This window comes from Embiotoca jacksoni, unplaced genomic scaffold (genome assembly GCF_022577435.1).
Source record: "Embiotoca jacksoni isolate LCO1_2020_lvr unplaced genomic scaffold, fEmbJac1.0.p SCAF_22, whole genome shotgun sequence".
Classification (NCBI taxonomy): domain Eukaryota; kingdom Metazoa; phylum Chordata; class Actinopteri; family Embiotocidae; genus Embiotoca; species Embiotoca jacksoni.
In genome coordinates this window covers 3,223,152-3,244,031 of record NW_027185363.1, presented here as the reverse complement: position 1 = coordinate 3,244,031, position 20,880 = coordinate 3,223,152, and the positions used below count along the sequence as shown (strand labels likewise).

The following is a 20,880-nucleotide window of genomic DNA, read 5'->3' as shown; positions in this document are numbered from 1 at the left end:
ATGTTTGAAAAAAGTTTTTTAAGACTGCAAGTCATTCAGAGTTCAATAGCTGAAACAGTTGAAAACACAACCTACATCCAAAAAAAAAATCCCAAGATAGGAGAAATCATTTCAACAGGATCCAGTTTTTCCATTGCAGTTTTCAAGTTCATATTTATTTATTTCTCTCAACAGAACCCAAGTGACAATCAGAATACAGTACTTTTTTCCTCAAACATGTTTTTTCCTTTTCTTTTTTTTATTACGCAAAACAAGAGAACACTCCGTGCAATAAGACAGAGGACTGACAGTGCGGTGCTCTCTCTACCTTCTCACAGTGCACGTTTATACACACAAAAAGATTGTACATCATCATTATTACATTTCCAACCTCCACCCACCAAGTCACGGTGGGGCAAAGTGAATGTCTTAAAACAATCATTTTTAACTTGCAACTTGCATACAGTGTAGCTTGGCACACACTCACAAACACACACAGCTCTCTCCCTCTCTCTCTCTCTCTCTCTCTCACACACACACACACACACACACACACACACACACACACACACACACACACACACACACACACACACACAGGTACAACACAGAGGGATCTCTGTATCATTGATTCTCACCAGAGAGGGGGTTACTGCACTTGCACTCTCAGAGCTAGCTCATTTGTCAAACCCATACTATTTTGGCAATGTTGACATTGCATTTTATTGTGCAAAAGAGAACCAATTTAAATGATGCAAGTAGGAGGTTGAGGTAGAGGGAGAGAGCAGGGGGGAGAGGGACATGTATGTAACCAGCCTGATTAGATGTGATGGAAGATGATGGGTAGTGCAGTTTTTTTTTGTTTTTTTACGAAGCCTCAAATATTTGTAGGCCCTTGTGCAACCCCTGTCCTTTTGACTGGGTAGAGCTGTTGCCATGTGATAGGTCCTTAAACAATTTGTATCTCCAAAATGGTTGCCAGCCAATTGAATTGGGAACATTGTCAGAGACAACCAATTATATACAACCAAAATAGATGACTGCATGTCACACACAGCCAGTCTCCTGAGGCTTTCCCTCCCAGCCAATAAATTAAAACTTGCATGGCACAACTCACGACTCCTAACATTTTCAAAAAAATATATAAGCATAATCTTGAAAGTTAATTCTTAAGCAAGTGCATATGGCTATTATAATCTGCAGTAAAATTAAGAAATCTTCTAAAAGCTCAGGTGTTGATTGTACGGGCTGGTCGTTGGCATCAAGTATTTACACTGTCACGGTGCTCGCAGTGTGTATGGCAATGTAAGGGTGCTGGTACTCGCCAGCTATTGCCACAAACCCTTTTTTGAATAACCAACCTTCCAAAGTGCAACCACACCCATGTCTTGCTTTTACAGGCTTTGGCTGGTCTTGGAAATGATACTGTTAATAATGTATGTTCTAATTTACTACCTCCCCAACCCACCCTCATAGTGTATTTAAGAATACAGCAGAAAAACTTCACACTTTCTCTGTCCTGTGCAACATGCCAGCCAACAGGTTTTCCTATAAAACGATTCAACAGCTTCAAAAGGCTTTGACGTAGTGACGACACAGTTTCTTACTGTAATATACAAACTGAAGCACACATTGTTTCCTGTTTCTGTTCTAGGACCAACTGTTGTACATTCTAGAACATACTCGGCCGGGCACGAAGAGCCCTGGAATCTAAAGCACGTTGACGTTAACTCCTCAACTTACAATACAACAGTGAAAATGTAAAGTATATATAGACAGAATTGAATAGTCCATTCATTTAAGTGCTTTTGAGCACACACACAAAAAAAAGAGTTGGGCATAAGAAAATTATGCTACTACAGTACAAGTATTGATAGATTATGCTTTCAAATGTAAAATAACCTAAACAAAAATAACATTAGAACAAATATTAGATTGCATCTACATCTACTATACATAATTTAAGCTGCTTTTTGATCCCCATCATCTCATTTAGAAAATATCTATTCATCATCAAATATCTACTCTACTAGTTATGTTACAAGAGTCCAGTCACAGGAAATAGAAAAATATCAAATATCACCAGTGATGATAAAAAAAACATGACAACCTGAACAAGCAGAAATATTGCTGTGGTAACAACCATTGTCCTTTGACATCAGCGAGTATCATCCCTATGGTCCTCTTAGTGGCTGCCCTGAAGCCCCTGATGTTGCAGGGAAGAATCAGTATGACCTGGCAGGGAGAGGGACGGGGTAATTGGGGATTATGTGGCGGGGAGGTTTCTTTTTTAATGTCAGATGGCTGTGTCCCAGAACACAGTTGTCTGTGTGGGGTACGGGGGAGGACGGATCTTCTTGGTCCCGCTGCTTTTTCCCCAGCTTGGAAGGACAGATGCAGTCTCTTGCTTGCACTGACTTCGCTCCTGGTGCCTGTCCTCGTTCCGGTCCGGAGGAGGAGGCCTCTCTAGAGATCTCTGCAAGTGTGGGTGTTGTCTGGAGCGGATCTCCACGCACAGGGAGCGTTTCCTCTCGATCTGCTCCAGCATAGTGGTGTCTCCGCATATCCATGGCATCTGAGGCATCTGAGGGAGAGAGTCAGCGTGCCAAGTGAAATCAATACACTACACTTTAACTTCAGAATCATTTATCACCCTTTATAACCTAAACTTGACTTCAAGGATTAAGTGTTTCTCTATAATGTTATAATCATGACTGAATAAACAACAATCAAAGTAGAAAAAGAAAATACAAAAAGGTAGGTATCACTTGGAGGGTTTAACAATAAAAAAGGATTTCCTGCTCAAAAATCAAATCGCATCGTATCACACAATTTGAGAATTAGCCTGCAACTGACCCTTTAAGAAATATATATATAAAAAAAAAAACATACTCTACTTTATCACTTGGCATACTTAAAGCATCTAGGATTGCTGCTGTTTCTTGGTTTATTGTGTCTAAAATTTTAATATTTATGTCACGTTGGTTCTTGTTTTATGAGATGCTTATATGTCCTCTTAGTTGCTTTTGTGATGTATTTTGGGATTGTGGATCCCAGGAAGAATAGAAACCGCTTTGGCAGAACACAATGGCAATCAATTAAATTAATAAAATTAATTCTGACAAAATTTTGATTGGTTCTTTTAAGTACACTTCATCAGTTTTTGAATGAGTCAAATCAGTGACCCACAAAGAGAAAAAAATGTCTGTAGTAAAGTTGCCAAATCTAGTCTAACTTGGATTAACTAAATTTATACTGCAAGACCCGATTACCGAAAGTAAGACGATGATTGAAAAAAAAAAAAACTTTTCATGAACTGTAAGGAGCCACAACCATGACGTAAAGAAAATGAAAGAAACAACCTCTCTGCATACCTGACTGTGATGTGTCTCAGCTGCTCTCCTTTGTGGAGTTCCCATTGGGGAGGGATTAGCAGGCATAGAAGGTGAGCGGGCATATTTAGAAACTGCTTTCAGGTCTACAAAGGATGGTCAAATCATGTTTAGTTGTATGTCATAAGACAAAGTTAAATGCATATTTCCAACTTGATGCATTTTGTTTAAAAATATACTGTGACTCTCTCACCATTTCCCGTACCCGTGGTCATTGGTGGGCTACCCGATGACCTCCCGTGGTGAGTAGGTGTTGTTGTTGTTGATGAATGCTGCCCTGACATTGTGCTGCCATTCCTCTCTTGTGCTTTCGACTGGTCCACGTTCAAATTTGCTCTGTTATCCCGTCGTGGTGTGCCGTCTGATCTGTATCCTCGTTCTTTATTATCACATCTATACTCCATCGCGGAGGGGCTCTTGGTGCTCTTGACATCATAATGATATTGCTCTGAGTTATTCAGACTTCTGTCTTTGCTGTCCCTTCTTACTTCAAGGCCAGTCCGGCTCAGATCTTTACTGTCCTGCCTGGGTAAAGGAGGAGGAGGAAGATCTCCTCCATTGTGACTGCTCCGGTCTCTCCCCTCGTACTTGGATTCTGAGCCGGACCCGACCCTGTCCTTTCTGTTGCCGCTTCTAGATGTTTCTTGTCGGGGTAGGATCTCAGGTGGCTGGTCTATTCTACCTTCGTGTCTGTGCTCCATGTCATTCCTTTCCCTCTCTCTGCTCTCCTGGTAGGGTAACAAATCAGGACGATGGTCTTTGCTATCATGCCTATATTCGGGTCCACTTCTAGCTCTGTCTTTGTTCTCTTGTCGGGGTAGAAGCTCTGGTGGCCTGTCCCTGCTTTCGTGCTTTGAGTCCACACCATTCCTGGCTCGCTCTTTGCTATCCTGCTGGGGTGAGAGCTCAGGTGGCTGATCCAGCAGTCTCTCTCTGCTTTCATGTCTGTGGTCTACACCGTTTCTCGCCCTTTCCTTGCTGTCTTGTCTTGGTAACAGCTCAGGAGGCTGATCTAGCAGCCTGTCTCTGTCTTTGCTGTCCTGTCTCAGCAAAGACTCCATTCCATGTCCCCCACTTCTGTCTTTGCTGTCTCTCCTTGGCAATAGGTCACCATTGCTAATCCCTCTGTCCTTGGAGTCTCTTCTTATCAAAGGGATGGGTTCTAAGGAGCTGCAGCCCCTGTCTTTGGAGTCCCGTCTCACAGGAATGGGCTCTACACTGCTGCAACCTTGGTCCCTGCGAACAGGTGGAGCATCTGCACTGCTACAAGTACGGTCTTTACTGTTGCGTCTGTGGGGCAGAAGTTCCACATTGCTGATTCCTCTGTCTTTGTCCTTGTCCTTGTCTTTGTCTTTGTCTTTGTCTTTGTCTCTGTCCTTGTCTCTGTCTCTGTCCTTGTCTCTGTCCTTGTTTCTGTCCTTGTTTCTGTCTCTGTCTCTCTCTTTGTCTCTGTCTCTCCGATGAGAAGACTCTTTGCTGTGACGCTCCTTGGAGTCTCGCTTGGACTCCTTGCTGTGACTGTGGCGTTCCTTGCCTTCTCGTTTAGACTCACTGTGAGACTTGCTTTTGGACTCCGCTGCAAAAGAAAAAGGAAAAAAATTAATAGTCAGAAAACATACATAATCAGATATTAACACGCACATTAAATTATACTTTAATATCAACATATACTGGATAAATTGTTTAATAATGTATTGTCAGTTAAACATTTTAGCAAATCATCAATAACAGTGAAATCATAGTTGTGCTTGATGCTGTAATGCCATTAACAATCCACTAGGTGCCACTCGCTCCCCACTAAAGGAGCAGTGATAAACCAGTGGAGTTAGATGGATACATGTTGGCCATCTGTAAAAAATATAATTCTGATAATAGTGGTAGATAATAATACATACTTTTATAGGCTTTTTTTTTATAGTGATTATAAAATTCCATTAAATTGTACGTTTACCTTAAGATCTATAGAATGACATCGATGTAACTATAATGCACGCCAGCATTATACAATAACATACATGGTTACCAATACAACACACATTCCTAAACACTAAACACTGTCTGTGTTTGTTTTTTGTAATTTATTATCTATATTGTGTGTCCTCACTCTGCTTTAGCATATAAAATATTGCAGAGGAAATGCTCCAAGGAAGTCTTATGTATGTCACTGATTCGAAGTTCAATAACGATATTATAGATCGTCACTGCTTGAATAAGGCAATATATAGACTATATGCATAATTGATTTCCACAAAGGTTGTCCCTCTATACTGTTTCTATATGTGGTTTAACCCATACAGCACCATGCAAAAGCATCCCCTTATCATGCCCACATGTGCCATGAATGCCATGTTAAGTGTGTGCGGATGCGGTTGTGTGTGCATGGGAGTGAGTGTGGTGATTAACCAGTTGGTAAGTGGGTCAGGCTAGTTGTTGCTGCCTGTGTTGCCTCCAAAAGGGAGAGAAAAAAAAGAATTAACCTCCATGCTCATTACACCATGTGTGCTTTGCGGCCAGACACTGAGCAGCACACACAACCTGTTAGTGCTTGTTAGCCCCATGTGGCACTTGCACACAGGTGTCGGGATAAAGAATAGATAATTTAAAAAGACCTGTCACCACAGCCCACTCTTGATGTATAGATAACATATGCAATCTGTTTATAAACCATATGAGTCTAGGGAACAAAGTGCTGTCAAAGGTCTCGTTGGTGAGACATCACAGGGGAATCCTGGCACCTGAATGCAACACTTGACTATCTAACAATCACTTAATAGAAGCGAGTAATTCAACGAATATTATTTAAAACAATGCATAGAAATCCTAGGATTAAGTAGCAAATGTGCACCAATTTGTAACTGGAAGTAGTATTACATATCCCTGTACAGTCAAAATCACAATAAATCATATTCTCTCAGCTTCCACAATCCCCATCTGCACAGCTAACCCTGCCGCCTGATTGGCTCAATCATGAGTAAAGTATGTGCTGATTGGACAAAGTAGAGAATCTGAAATCCTCTGATCAGGTGTAAATTTGAGTTCAGAGGCATAGCTATCCCTATCAGGGGCTCACTGCTTCACCGTAGACTCGCATGTCCTGAGCTGTGATTGGCTGATTTACCCATGGGGAGGGAATCTGCAAATAAGAAACAGGCATTTCTCCTCCTTCCACTGTTGCTATGTTGTAGTTGCTAAGAGCACTGAGTAAGGATGGATGTGTAGAATCTCTGTAGTTCTGTTATGATTTACGTACAAATGCTCTTGAATAAATCTCAGTTTTGGAGCATTTCATTAAAGCTTTTGGTTCAAGTGATAAAATTATTTCAGTGAGCAGCTCAGGTCTGAAAAAAGAATGTAGCATTGAAGTTACATGGCATGCCAACAATAGGGTTAAACTGCATGTTAAATGCTACTCTAAATCATTAGATACTCTATATTCATTTATTAGTGACCCTTTTCAAAATTACATGACCTGCCTCTACATGAACTATATGCCCTTCATGCAGTCATGAAACACTCTCTTGCTCATTTAGTTTGGTTTAATGCCTGCAGTCATGATATTTTAATTCATTTACATTAAGTAATTGGATTTGAAAATATTTAATAGTAGCTGCATTATGCATGAGAACGAGAATGTTAACTTGTGACTGACTGATAATGCTGCTTGCAGCAGACTCACCATATGACAGAAAATATAGGGGTGATTGTTTTACAGTTTTTCTGTCTTTTTTTAAATTTTTTTTATAAACTTTAAGCAAACTGTGCACCTATGAGCTGATTTTGTTTTCCTTCCCAGCTGTAAGCATTTTAGCACTGCCTCGAGTGTGGCCTGAATATCTGTATTTAAATATGATGTTTACATATTTATAAGTAATGCCGCCTGATGGCCTAATGCCATGTGTAGGTTTGAGAGACCTGCTGTCCGCTTTCGTCTCTAATCCTTTCAGATTAAATCATACGATCTGTATCAGACTTGCCTTGGTGGGCCTAGATTATACAAATGGAGGGTTGCAGAGAGCGCTGCGAACATTGTACTATAAAAGTGGTGCAGTCTACGCTAAATTAGCAGGGTTAAATTTACTGACCCAAAATGGGGATGAATTACACCATCACTGATTAGGGAAAGATCATTGCTCCAGGGTTCGCTTCAGTCAAAATACTGGCACTATCCATAACATCCATCGACATACAGGAAGGTTTGTTATTCTGACACTTCTCAGCTCCTTTCTGGCTTTTCTTTCAAAAAAATTCTCTTGACAAAATCTGCTACTCGTATGAAATTAACACATGTACAGTACATAGAGGGTAGGATTGGTTGCTGAAGATGGAGTTACAGGCTATCTGTGTTCTTAAAGAATCAAGGAGATGTGGATATATATATTTTTGCCCTTTGCTTCACTACATCCCATAATGTTAAGACAAATGAGTGAAATGACTCACTCTCTCCAGGCTCTTTGGACTTCCTGCCACTGGTGTTTTTCTTCAGCATGTTCCTGCCGGTGGTGAACAGGTTGGTCAGTTCATCCAGTGGGCTGGTGGGGGTTCGTGAACGCCCTGTTGACACATTCTGCATTGAGCCATGCAGTCGTCCTACACCGTCTTGAGGTGGTGAGCCTTTGCCGTGAGGGGTGGCAGAAGCGCTCCGTGGGAGACCCCCGGGAAATGCCATTGGAGCATCAAAGGGAGGCGTACGCATGAGGCTCAGAGGGGTGAGACAGCGGCCCATGCTGACCGGTGAAGGGCAAGCGGAGTGGCTCCGCTGATAGGAGGACGATGAGGAGGATTTGTAGAGGGTGCAGGGTAGAGGAGGCGCAGAGGAGCGGCCAGAGACAGTCAGTGTTGGGGTGGCAGTGAGCTCCCTACGGATGTGTGCAGAGGAGGGAGGCTCAGTGGAGGAGGTGGGGGATTTGCTGTAGGACTGGTTCTCCAGCATGGGCAATTTGGCTACATCTAAAGGGGTGAGGGGCGACTCGTCTGAGTTGGGTGAGCACTGGGCCGGTGCTGGTGGGAACACCAACAGCGGAGGCCGATGGGTTAGTAGATTGGGAAAGGGTGCAGGAATGTCACAGAGTGGAATGTTTCGAGGTGTGGAGCAGCGGCTGAGAGGCTCAGGGTCATAGGGTGCCGGGGTGGGGCATGCAGAGCGACATCCTACGGGATCAGTGCGGTACTCCATATCATCCAGAGCTGGGTACTTCATCTCCTCATACACGGACTCTCCTGGCTCCTCATCCTCGCTCTTCAAGGGTTCTCGTGTTCCGACATCAATCCCGCCCATCTCTATATAGACAGGCTCATCTTCACAGTCATCTGTAGGGCTATCGTCACTCTGTGGAGGCGAGGGGTTGTGTTCGCAGGGGGAAGTGATGTGGTGAAAGGGTTTGGAGGGGCAGACCCCGCTGCCTCCATGGCTCTTAATGTAAGATTCATCGAAGGAAACACTCAGTTGTGTGTTGGGGTTCCTCTTGGGTTTGGGTGGCGGCACCCTCCTGCAGTCCTCACTGCATCCTTGAGCTGCTACAGAATAGAGAGAAAGAAAGCCTAAACACAAATCGAATAGACAAATTTACATTTACAAACATTATCTGCATCATATCCAGTAGGCCTGTTATTTTTTTTTCTAGTTAATCTATATGTTGACTCTTATTTCTAATATATTGTCATTCTGGCATCAAATTTGTTGTAATGTGAGGTATGAAAAAATAATATTGTCCCTCCCAAGACAATGCAAAACTTGCTTTGATAAAAGTCTGTTTTTGTGAATAATTTATCATTAATCAAGTACATCATTAGCATTGACACAAAGCCTGTTTCACTTCTGTGGGTCAGTTGTAGGTCAACATATATTGCTGAGAGCAATATCTTGAGTCAGATATGTGGGAATAGTTGAGGCATATGCATGTTTCTAGGTCACATATATGGCAGTGGAGCAGTATGTGAGTATAGTATCTGGGTCACACACTCTGTGGAGCTTCTTTTTGATAGTGGTGACGTAGCATTGCAGTGTGAATCTCTTTAGATGCGGTGCGGCGAGGCTTTAGTACAGTGTTCACATACGACTGTACAATATGGTGTGGTCCCAATGCTAGTTTACTGACAGCATCCATCGCTCTATACTACTAAGTAGTTCGCAGTGCATTTCTAGGTCAGATACTGAGATGTTTGGATAGGAGTGTCCCTTTCTCTGACAGGCAGTGGGAGATAAGTGTAGTTAAGAGCTGGACCATGTCTGAAATGTTCAAACTGCAGATTTTACACCTTTAATAATTCAGATGCCAGATGCCCCAGACAAACGCATGCTTCCAGTAACTGAATGACTCACCACCACTACATCGGTGCACGCGCATGTACACACACTGCACATGCATACACATTTGCAGAGGGAAATTGGGACAAGCATGTACACATTTTAAAGCACAAAATCTTACACGCTATGAAGTCAAGTCTTTCCAGAAATTGAAGTCTAACTGTGTAGGTGTTTGTCTTGCATTAAATTCAGATGTGACAGGAACAATCCTGTCACATCTGAATGCAATGCTTTGCAGGATGTTGCAGAAAATTGGACATATTTTTTTATAGATATCATTTATATAAGTTTTTGAAAATGTATGGAGAAAAAGCAGGTCAATGTGAAGAGTATGCCAGAGTCAGTGAAACAATACCTTGGAGTGAAAGTCAAATCATAACATTACATTTTTGGTTTGCACTGGTATTTCGCATGCTGTGCTTATAGCCAAGCTGATGGGGATGTCAACTCATTTCAACTGAGGATGCACAGGTCTTTAGGTTTGACTAATTATCACTGTTTCTGCTATGTGCTTAATGGGTGGGACTGATATGATATTCATTCTTATTTACTCTCTCTTCCTTTCTTTGTGTAAGCGCATGCATGTATATGGGCATACAGTAATGTGCACATGAAGGTGTATTTATGCCTCATTTCCATAACTGCGGAATATACTACTACACGAGTAGGTTTTCATGGTGGAAGCTGAGATGTGTTTCAGCACTGATGATGAATCCACCCCTTCAAACATCTCTTACTCCATGTCCTTTCTCTTCTCCCCTCTCTATTGCCCCCCCGCTTTTCCCCCCTCTCCCTGTAGCGGATGTGTTTACCCGCAACACCCTCCCCCTCCCTCTCCTCCTGGGGAAAACGAATCTAGGTCAATCGCTCCTCCTGAATGAATTCTACTCCGACAGGCTCCTCCCCTTGCCGCTAAAGCGCCGGCTACAGAGCACGCAACCCTCCACTCAGCTAGGGACACCCCCACACTCTCGCTCTGATTGGCTCTGAAAGCTCAGACTTCAGCATCTCTGGAGCCGCATTGGCCCGAGCTGCTCAGTGATGCTGTGATTGGCTGAGCTGCAGGGGGTCTTGTTTCTGTGGGATGGTTGCCGTGGTGCCCAGGAAGATCTGTGTGCACATAGAGAGATCCCCACCAATCTGAGCCAGGCTGGGCATCTCCCTAAACATCACGTTGGCAGCAAAGCTTCCAAACTGAAATGGACTCAAATCTTCCCGCAACCTCTAAATCATTTTTGCTCTCACAGCCACCTGCCTCGAAGACTATTTTTATGCTATAAATAGTTTGCAAAATGCGTGTACTGTAATTGTTTTTTCCTCAGAAAGTTTTGTGCTTTGTGCATTTGCTACAAGTGCCACTGTGTCTGTGTTGGTTGAGGCAAACTTTCCTTTAGTTCAATAAAGTGTTGTATTCATTGAAGCAGTTTTCCCACTTCCACAAGGCATGTCTAAAGGTCAGTTTGAACAAGGTTAACACTGTCAAGACACTTCTGCCTTCTTTATGTAAAAAAAAGAACGGCGCTGACAACCAATAACCTTCTATAGACAGCGTAGTACTCTGATCTGTCTGCTGGGATGATATTTACTGTAGTGAGCAGTAGCACCTGATGATTAAAACCACGACCCAAAATACACCAAATTTATTACAATTGTAAGCATTTGTGTTTCCTGCAAAAAGCACCAGGGATTTTCTTTCACTTTTCAACATTCGCAAATCAAAGTTAATATTAAATACTTAAATCAATTTAAAAAAAAAAAATCCATCAAGGCTATAAAATACAGCTATTGTTTTTGAAAAACAAAATGATGGAGGACTGTACTTTTCCAAAAAGTGATTTGAAAAAACTAAGTTTACCTATCATTTATATGCATCACTGTGTAATTACTTTAACTTGTTGCTGTACATGTTGGCTTACAATTCGGGATCACATAATACCTGATTTACCTGTGGGGCAAAGGAACATATGCAAACTACCCTTTGTTTATCTGACAGTAACAGAAAACAAGAGCACAGTGAAAACCATCACTCAGACGTCCAATGTATCCTTCATTTTCAAATCCTCCCTTGTAGAATGTCACATTTGTAATGTTGTCTTGCACATTCAAAACATGTTTTAAGTGCGGTAGTTAGAGTGAAGTATTCAGTGAATAGCTAGATATCATTGTGGGAGAAACAATGTTGAGGAGGGCACTGCAGAGGGCAGCTATATATAGCACAGCAGTTTGGTGTGAAGTGCCACCACCACTCACCGTCACATCTCTCCCCACGGCAGGTGGACATGGGACTGTGATCCACCGCCTCAGACGACATGCTCAGCTTGGTGGCCGGGTCCCTCCTGGGCTTGGGTGGGGGCTGCTTCCTAGAGGTCGGACTTCCCACTTCCTCTTCTCCTCCACCCCCGCTGTTCCCACTGCCGACAGAGTGGAGGGACTGGGAGCGCACAGAGAAGCCCTGCCCACAGGCGATGGCATGCAGGTGGGGCATGGGCATGCGTTCCTGAGGGTCCGGCATGGTGATTGAGCCCATACGTAGGTGCTTTCCTTCTGTTGCTATGTCCTCACCCGTTCTAAAACAACAAGGGAAGAGGAGAGGAAAAAGAGGAATACCATAAACATCTGTGCAAAGATGAATGATAAAAATCACATCTGTGATACAAGAAATGAGAAAAATACACTGTAAATGGGCTCCAAGAAGGAAGGACAGACAAAAAAAAAAACAGAGCTCTTACAGCTTCCCCTGAAAGCTCTTTCTGCCTGGGGATAGGAAAAATAGCACATACCATATACCCCAACATACAGAGTCATCATGGCATGTCTCTATTTGAGTGAGCATATATGAGCTTGCATGTATGTGAATTTCATTCCATGCAAGTGGCTCAAATGATGAGAGTGCTGACTTAACATTGACAGACGCGTTAGTGCCACTGACAACAGGGCCTCTTTCAGGGCAAAGCATTGATTTGAGTTTGACCCTGGATATGACTGATGCCCCTTACACAAGCACAGGCGTAATGACACAATGGAAGGCTCCCAGCCTGTACACAATCAATCCCTGTAAATGGATGATTGGCCTGAATGGAGCATTAATGATGTCTGAGTGTTGTATGGTAATGAGGTTGTCACGGCCGTGCCTCCTGTTTTTGTCTTGTGTGTCTAGTGTTTCCTGTTGTCCCCTGTTTGTCTCTCTCTGTGTGTGTGTGTGTGTGTGTGTGTGTGTGTGTGTGTGTGTGTGTGTGTGTGTGTGTGTGTGTGTGTGTGTGTTGTGGGCGTGGTGCTCCTCACTCTGCATCAGCCTGCACACCTGCAATCCAACTAATCCTCAACTTAGCATTATATCAACCTCACTTCTTCATCTACTGATCAACAGATCATTGTTTCAGCCAGCATGGTCGATCTTGTTCTTTGGCCACTTAGAATTGTGTATTCTAAACTGTTTTTTGGTTATCTAATTAATCATTGTCTTCCTGTGCCACAGCATGGTTACATGCCTCTTACTACCTGCCAATTGGTCTTCCAGCCACGGTCACTACTCTGCCTTGACCTACTTCGTCGTCCATCAGCTTCCCTCTGCCCTCGACCACCTTGATCCTCACCTCCATCTACCTTCATTGTGTGAGAACTGACAGCAATCCTTCTCCTAATCCTTGTAACTTTCAGTCTGTGTTTGGGTTCCTCCATTAATTGTGACAGAGTAAAGGAAGTTTTGTGTGTATAGCAGAGTGAATAAGCTCAAGGTCTGACTGTGTGTAGGAAAAATTGTTTGTACAAAAAAACATAGTTTTGCAGTGTATACATGCTTAATCTCTGCTGTTTATTTATTAACCATATCAAAGAGACACAACTAAATGCATGTTTGCCTTCACAGTGGGAGAATGCATGCTGGTGTGTATATACGTGCGTATGACCCCTCCATCTGTGACTTTGCTGACTCTGACTCCCTCTCAGCCAGCTGCTGAACAGAAGGTGTTTGGTGGGTTGGGTTCATTGGTCAGGGGCTTAACTTTGCCTAGCAACAGGGTACCCATAGAAACCAGACAGAAAACCGGCTGCCAATGCACAACAATAATAAAGCACATGTGCACATCATAACAATACGGCATGTGTTCATAACATCAGTATTTAAAGGCGACACTAGTGATACAGTGAAACAAATGTGCCTGCATCAACCTGTGGAGCCACAGTGTCAGTGTTATAGGATTAGACTGGATAGCCAGGAAAACCTAGAAGTAAAGAAGTAAACAAATATCACACGTTAATGTTATTTTGTATCATTTGATTCTCAGCTAAAACACCTCTGACAAAAGTCGAAAATCTTCATCTATAAAATTCAGCCACAGGTGTCCGCAGCACACCATCAACAGTTTCTCATATATTTTGGTTGTGCATCTGCTGTGACATGCACTCCCATATACATGGGTTGCGTGTGTGTTGGTGGATGGGTGTGACTGGAGTACTGGTGACTAGGTTATTTATAGGATATTTGCCCAGTGATTGGCCAGAGGACAGACCACAGGTGCACTTGGACCAGTTGGAGTTGACTTGTTGTCGGGCAGCTCTGGTTCTCACTGTGACACCATGTGACAGGAAAAACAACATGACAGAAACAAACAAAACACCAAAGAAGATGTTGAGAGGGAGAAAACATTCTCTGGGCGATTGCATGCGTGTGTGCACGAAGGGTAAAGCAGGAGGGAAGGAGTCGTTAGGAATTTGCATGCATATGTAAATATAAGTAAATTAAACTGTGTCCTTGTATCTGAGGGCAGAGGGTGGGGCGATGCGGTGAGGTGGTGGTTATGAATATCCTTGCATGTTTAAGTCATTTTGTGGACATCTGTGTGTTTTTGTAAAATAGAGACTGTGAATAACTTTTTTTCTTCCACTGAAATACAATAAAAGAAACCCAGAGTGAGACAGCAGCAGGCAGGAAGGCCCGCCTCACTCAAACCCAACGTGCTGATTTGATTGGCCTATGGCTATTCCAACTGTCACCAGGCAGAACACATCTCTTGCAACTGAGCTCACACTTAATCTCCCTGTAACAGGTCCCCCCCTCCCACCTCCACCCACACACACACACACACACGCACATGCACACACACACACACACACACACACACGCACACACACACTCTTAAACACACTTGCTGTAACAAGCTCTTTCTCCCTTAAACAATCACACAGGCCATTTGCTCTTTCCAACCTTCCTCACAAACCAATATATCCATTTCTCCTTTTGTTCATGCCAATGCATGCACATGTAAAAACATAAAAACAAGGATGCACACATTCATTCTCACACTTTCTCACTCTCATTTAGTTACTGCAAAAATGGGTCATCTCATTGACCTACTTAAAGGCCTCATAAAATATCCAGCTATTTTTTTTTAGACTCTTCCTCCAGTGACTGTGTATTAATGTTTTAGCCCTGGCAACAGCTAGAAGACATGCGGACGGACAGCAGGACAGTAGATGTCACTTTCCTCAGGCATAATTCTGTGCCATTCACCAAGTTACTGTACAGGACTGCTTCAGAGTACTAATAACTGTGGGAGCAATTATATTCTTGCTGGTAAATGAAAGAATGGAGGCAAGAATAGTTCCATATCTTTCTAATGCCTGAGGTCTAAAGTTGAACTCCAAGTCAGCTTTTATCAGGCAAGTAAAATACCGCATTCATACTGTACAGTGCACCATGCACAGACCGTCGCAGCAGCAGGCAAATGGCTCCTTTGAGCATGCCTGACCCTTTGACTGATGTGACAGGGTTCAAAGTGTTCCTGAATAAATAGCTTAAGAAGGGCCACATCTGGTCACATACAAATGCTCAGCGTCCAAAACCGCATCAGTGTAATTAGATGAGCAGATAAAACTTCCAACAGCTGCCAAAATACTTTGCACTGTGTCAGACAGACTGTCACAAAACAAATTATTTCTAAACTCCATGACAGCATTGGATAGCATTTACCATTAGCTTTTCCACTGCAAACTAACATTATTTTAGTTTGCTGCATTATTAGATTAACTATAGAGAACAAGTGAAAGTTTTACTCGTCTACTTTATATATGCTCTCATTAATTATACATTCACTTGATTGATGTCCTTTTAAAAAAACAACAACAACAAAGAAAAACACAAAATGGTAATAGTAATTCTGAGACAGCATCTACAATGATTATTGCATGTGTTACATGCTTCTTCACAATTCTACATTTTCAGATAAAGGAAGTCACCTTTCCTAAAAAGAGATATTACTACATATTAGAGCACAGTCAACCCTCGCAAAGATTCATGACTTATGCACAATGCTTTCGATGCAAAGCTGAAATCACTGTTAAACAACAAAAAAAATATATTTTTTAAAGTTTTTAATTGACCGATATGCTGTTTCTGGATGTTGTCATGACAAGGAAGTTCTACTCAGCAACACATATATCTATGTTGTCACACCAGCTCTTTCAAAACCCCTCTGCCATATCCCGTTATCATACCCAATGACTCGAAGACTCGGCGCTCATTATTCTACACCACAACACAAGCACGCTGTATCCACGTGCTAGTCACGTTCATAGAGCGTGCCTCCTATTCGGTCAAGGTTTAGGATGCCACATAGTGGCACTACCGTACGCTTTTTCACCACAACATGCTTAGCAGCGCCAGAGGCACATGTATCTGATCTCTGATGACGTCAATTGTAAAAACAGAAATGATTTTGTAGCTTTTATGGATGTTATAACAACAACGATACAACTTTCTACACAGTCAGAACATTTTCTTCCAACAAACAAACTAGATACTTAAATCACTGCATCAAAACAAAAAGTCCCCTAAAACATCTCATTCCCATTCTCACACCCTAACACACTTTCTGTCTCGGCATCTAAAAAAATGGAGCAGTGATCACCTCCACCCAAGGACAAGTTCCAAATAAGTCTAAAAGTGAAAAATTAATTATCCTCTGTAGATGGGGTGCACCAGTCCACACTCATAAACCCCAAAAATATAGCAACCTGCCGTTGCCACAGGGACCCTCAGGCCACTTGTCCCAATTCCTTACAACCTCATCCTGAAGTGAACCCAGTGACATCCTTGCATTTACAGAACAGTATCCCATCAGTGTGCTGAATTTGAACACTTGTAAGTCTAATTTATAAATCAGTGCTAAGTCCCCCACTTTTGAGATGTAATACAAAGCTAAAACAGAGTCAAAATATATGTGCAGTCTCATTTCTGCCAATTCATTTGTTGTTTTTTCTTTTGTGACCACTTTGTTTGCTTGTTTTCGTCATACCTCCTTATGGCTTCCTCCTGTTTTCTCTTCTTGTCGTTTTTTTCCTGCAGGAATGTCCTATTTCTCTCATTCCTGGCGTGGTCCAAGTTCTGAGCTACCAGGCCGTTGTAGGCTCTCAGCCCATTCTCTTCAACATACTGGAAAAAACTGAGAGTTTCCTCCTCTTTGGAGCTCATCATTCTTCAAGTGTTTCCACTGCATTCTGGTAAGATGTAAGAAATATTAGTCATAATTATTTGCCTAAAAGAGACACACAATACTACTCATAATATAGACTACCACAGAATTATATACATGTAACTTCTGAATGCAAAGCAAGCATTTGTTGTGTCAGTAATTACTCTTTCAGCCTTCACTTTTTAGGGTCAGCTTTGGTGAACGTATGTGACGTATTGATTTGCAACATCTTCTTCCATTGTTCACAGTACACACACACACACACACACACACACACACACACACACACACACACACACACACACACACACACACACACACACACACACACACACACACACACACACACACACACACACATATACAAAAGCATAACCTCCTGTTTCAGTGTGGATCAGTAGCAGCTGCTTATTTTCTCAGTTGTGTTTGCACATTTTCTGGCTGATATTACTGGCTTTAACCAAGTAAGTGTCTGAATGAAACTGAAAAGGGGCTTTCATCTTCTGCAGTTGTAATATGTGTAGGACTCAGATGTGAAAATACAGCACTCCAGGGACCAATCAGATCAACACAGATGAAATGAACCAATCTTACTAGACTGTGATGTACAGTCTCCAAATATCATCAATCTTGTCTGTTTGATCCAGAAATAATCTCTACTTGGGTTGGTCCTTGCTGCCTTTTGATTCTGTGAAAAAGATTATTACAGGCAGCATCCTTTTTCATAAGTAAGAGCATGGATGTTGCTGTGAGAAGAAGCTTCCTCAGTGAAACATTAACACTGGCGTAATCATTCTCTGATTCACTGCTAAATTGCCAATCAGTTTAAAATAGCATTGTTTGCAGCCACTTAAGATCAGAGAGCAGCTAATTCAGTGTGCATGCATGTGCAGGATGCATTTGCCTAAAAAGCCGTGCAATTGCATTCAACATAGTATATATAGTGTGCAACAGCCCAATGTGAATTTGGAGAGGCCAGTGGTGGAAGAGAAGAAGACAGTGCATGCTTTTATGTAGGTCAGTGTTTTCAGATCAGCCTAAGACTCATGCTTGTTTACGTGTGAGAGAGGCAACTGAGTGTGAGTGTGCGTAAAAGGGGTGGGGTGGGGTGGGGGTGGGGGTTGGGGGGGCTTGTGATAACTGCATGTATGTGTGTGTGTGTGTGTGTGTGTGTGTGTGTGTGTGTGTAGGGAGGCAAGGGCAGCAGGGGGGGTCTTGGAGGGCAGCCAGATGGAGATTGTATGGCCAACTGAGAGGCCGCCCATTGTCTGGTCATCCTCAGCATCCCTCTACCTCGTGTCTGTCTATCAATGTCCAGCATGCAGGCTAGGTCAATGGGTTTATCTGCCAATTCCACTCCCCATGATGCATGAACACTCTTTAGCATAGGTTTATACAAGCATGAGGAGAGGACTGATAGGAGCTAAAAGACAAACTTGCAGCCTCAGTGTAGAGTTCAAACTATGACACAGAAGCCCGGTGACAAGCGGTGTGGAGATTCTTTCCCCTGATTATGGGATGGGGTCTTATCACTGATGCACATGCGCTGTCTAAGATCTGAAGCTGTACAAAGAAAATAAATCTTGGTTTCTGAGGAGAAATGAGGTGCAGCAGTTAGAGGTGCAGCAGTGGGAAGGCACAGTTCAAACAGTGTTTGAGCTGAATTAAGCCTGCCTGCCTAATCCCTGTAAGCCTGCAGCAGCACTCTGCACTGGAATCAGCTTGTTTATCACAGTGTTTTTACCAACCAAGCCTTTCCCATTGGATTGTCCTCCCTTAACTCATCGATGTAAAATGCTATTATTATTTGCTCATCTCTATAAAACCTGTCAACTCAGCAAACAGTTTTTTCAACAAAGGTCCATTTTCTCCTCCCTGCTGGCTCTTTCCCTTCACTTGATGCATTTTCTCTTTTTTTTTCTATCGGTTGACACAGGCTGCAACAGTTGGAACACTGAGGTGCACTTTGCTTTAAAAGTAAATGATGGTGGCACACCGTTTCTGTTTCCAGGCAACCATGTCACGGGAGAAGGCCAGTATGGATATTCTAGTGACAAGGTGTCAAAAAAGATTGCAAGGCCAAGAGTCTGGTGACAACACATGTGGGCACTCATGCATGTACACACACACACACACACACACACACACACACACACACACACACACACACACACACACACACACACACACACACATAAACACACACATTAGGGAAATGCAGTGGACCAAGTTGATGCTAACCTTTACTTGGTCCACTTTAAACAGGTGCAACATTTGGCAGCGCTTCACAAATGGAAGATTTTTATGTTGACCTGAGTAGAGCATACATGGTGATGTGTGTAGCTTTACTAGAGTAGCCTTTCATTGGCTTAATTCTTTGTGGATCTGTGGGTCATTACTGTGTACGATGAAGTGTTATGGTGGATACTTACAATGGGGCTGTGTCCTTGCTGATTTGCAGACCCACGTGTCTTCTGTCTTCCCCTGATGAGTCCACTGTAGGCTAATGAACTCTGACCTATGCTGGAGGACCAGTGCACTATTCCACTTAAATCCACATAGACTTCCATCCATTGTATGGTCCAACTGATTGGCCTGCTGGAAGGAGTCCCTGTGACCCAGGATGAGGAGGGTGCCAGAAGGGAGCTATGCCATTGGGTGCCCGGCCCAATGCTCCCTCCCCCGGGCAGAAAAGGGAGATGTGACTCCTCCAATCCAGATGTTGCCTAAACTCCAAGCCAGGTGACAGCTTCACTTCCTCACACATCTGCACATGCTAAAGACAGAAGAAAGACGCAGCAGCGTAGCAACAGACCGCACCTGCATGCATTACTCAAATGCACACTGACACACTCACACGCTCTCACATAAAACTCCCGTAGCAGTTGCAGACCAGGCACTCAAAGTCTTCCCAATGCTTCTTTCAGCGAATGTCTCTCCTTCTGCTTCAATATGTCGAGGTGTCGCTCAGGTCAAAGAAATCCTCATTCACAGTGCCATCAAGGTTGAAACCGAGGTAGAGCCAGGTATGGCATTCCCTGTCTGTTCCCTCTGTCCCGCTCAGCCACGCAGGTCTGCACAGTCGGTCTGTGCTAAAGCAGATGACACTGGGCTTCCCAACTATAGATCACAACAAGAAGAACACGCCCACTGCCTACTGTAGCCACCTTCCTCTAGAGCGTCATCCTCTCTCCCTCCCTCCCTTTCCTTTCCCTACGCTGCTATTTCTCTTCCTGTGTGCTTTTCAACTCCTCTTCATAAGCACACACACACACCAGTCTCTTTCTGCAGTTAGTCCTTTTATGTTTTTGTCTCGTGTGTCTCGTCCGCCTTCCCCTTGCGGCCAGACTGTAACTGGAGCCTGAATGTGTTTTTCTGTTTTCAGCACCACGGAGAGCGCTCGCTGTCAGAGGGTGAAGGCGGGGGGTTGAGTGGGTGGGCACACTCAGGAGGGGAGCAAGTGGAAGGGGGGTGGGGTGGGGTAGCGGTGGGGGGGGGGTGAGTGGGAGGAGTTACCGAGTTGCCAGGGTGTGACCTCATTAGAAACAACCGCCTCTTCGCCCGGCAACCACTGCGATTCTGCCCCCTGCCCCCCCCCCCCCCCCCCCCCCCCCCCCGCGTGCACGCTCTTGCAGCTCGTAAACAAGACCACTACACAAAAACACTGAGTGAATTCACCGTGTTGCTCTCAAGTGCATTCATTACAAGTACAGTAGCCAAAACAAAGAGGGGCAAA

General features: G+C 43.3%; 1 protein-coding gene across 2 annotated transcripts; it reads right to left on the bottom strand.

The window, feature by feature from the left end:
* Window positions 1–136: 136 nt before the first annotated feature.
* On the bottom strand, window positions 137–20,488 carry nyap2b (neuronal tyrosine-phosphorylated phosphoinositide-3-kinase adaptor 2b). 2 transcript variants are annotated; one of them, XM_069157273.1, is made up of 7 exons: window positions 19,577–20,488; window positions 16,968–17,169; window positions 11,926–12,242; window positions 7,809–8,885; window positions 3,565–4,947; window positions 3,354–3,457; window positions 137–2,563 (listed from the first exon to the last, which is right to left on the bottom strand). In XM_069157273.1, exons 2-7 carry the CDS (start codon window positions 17,144–17,146, stop codon window positions 2,276–2,278), a joined length of 3,348 nt encoding a protein of 1,115 aa, XP_069013374.1. In that variant the 5' UTR covers window positions 17,147–17,169; window positions 19,577–20,488; the 3' UTR covers window positions 137–2,275. The 2 variants fall into 2 exon arrangements, with proteins under 2 accessions (XP_069013374.1, XP_069013377.1); XM_069157276.1 differs by having other exon boundaries at window positions 7,809–8,882.
* Window positions 20,489–20,880: the final 392 nt, after the last annotated feature.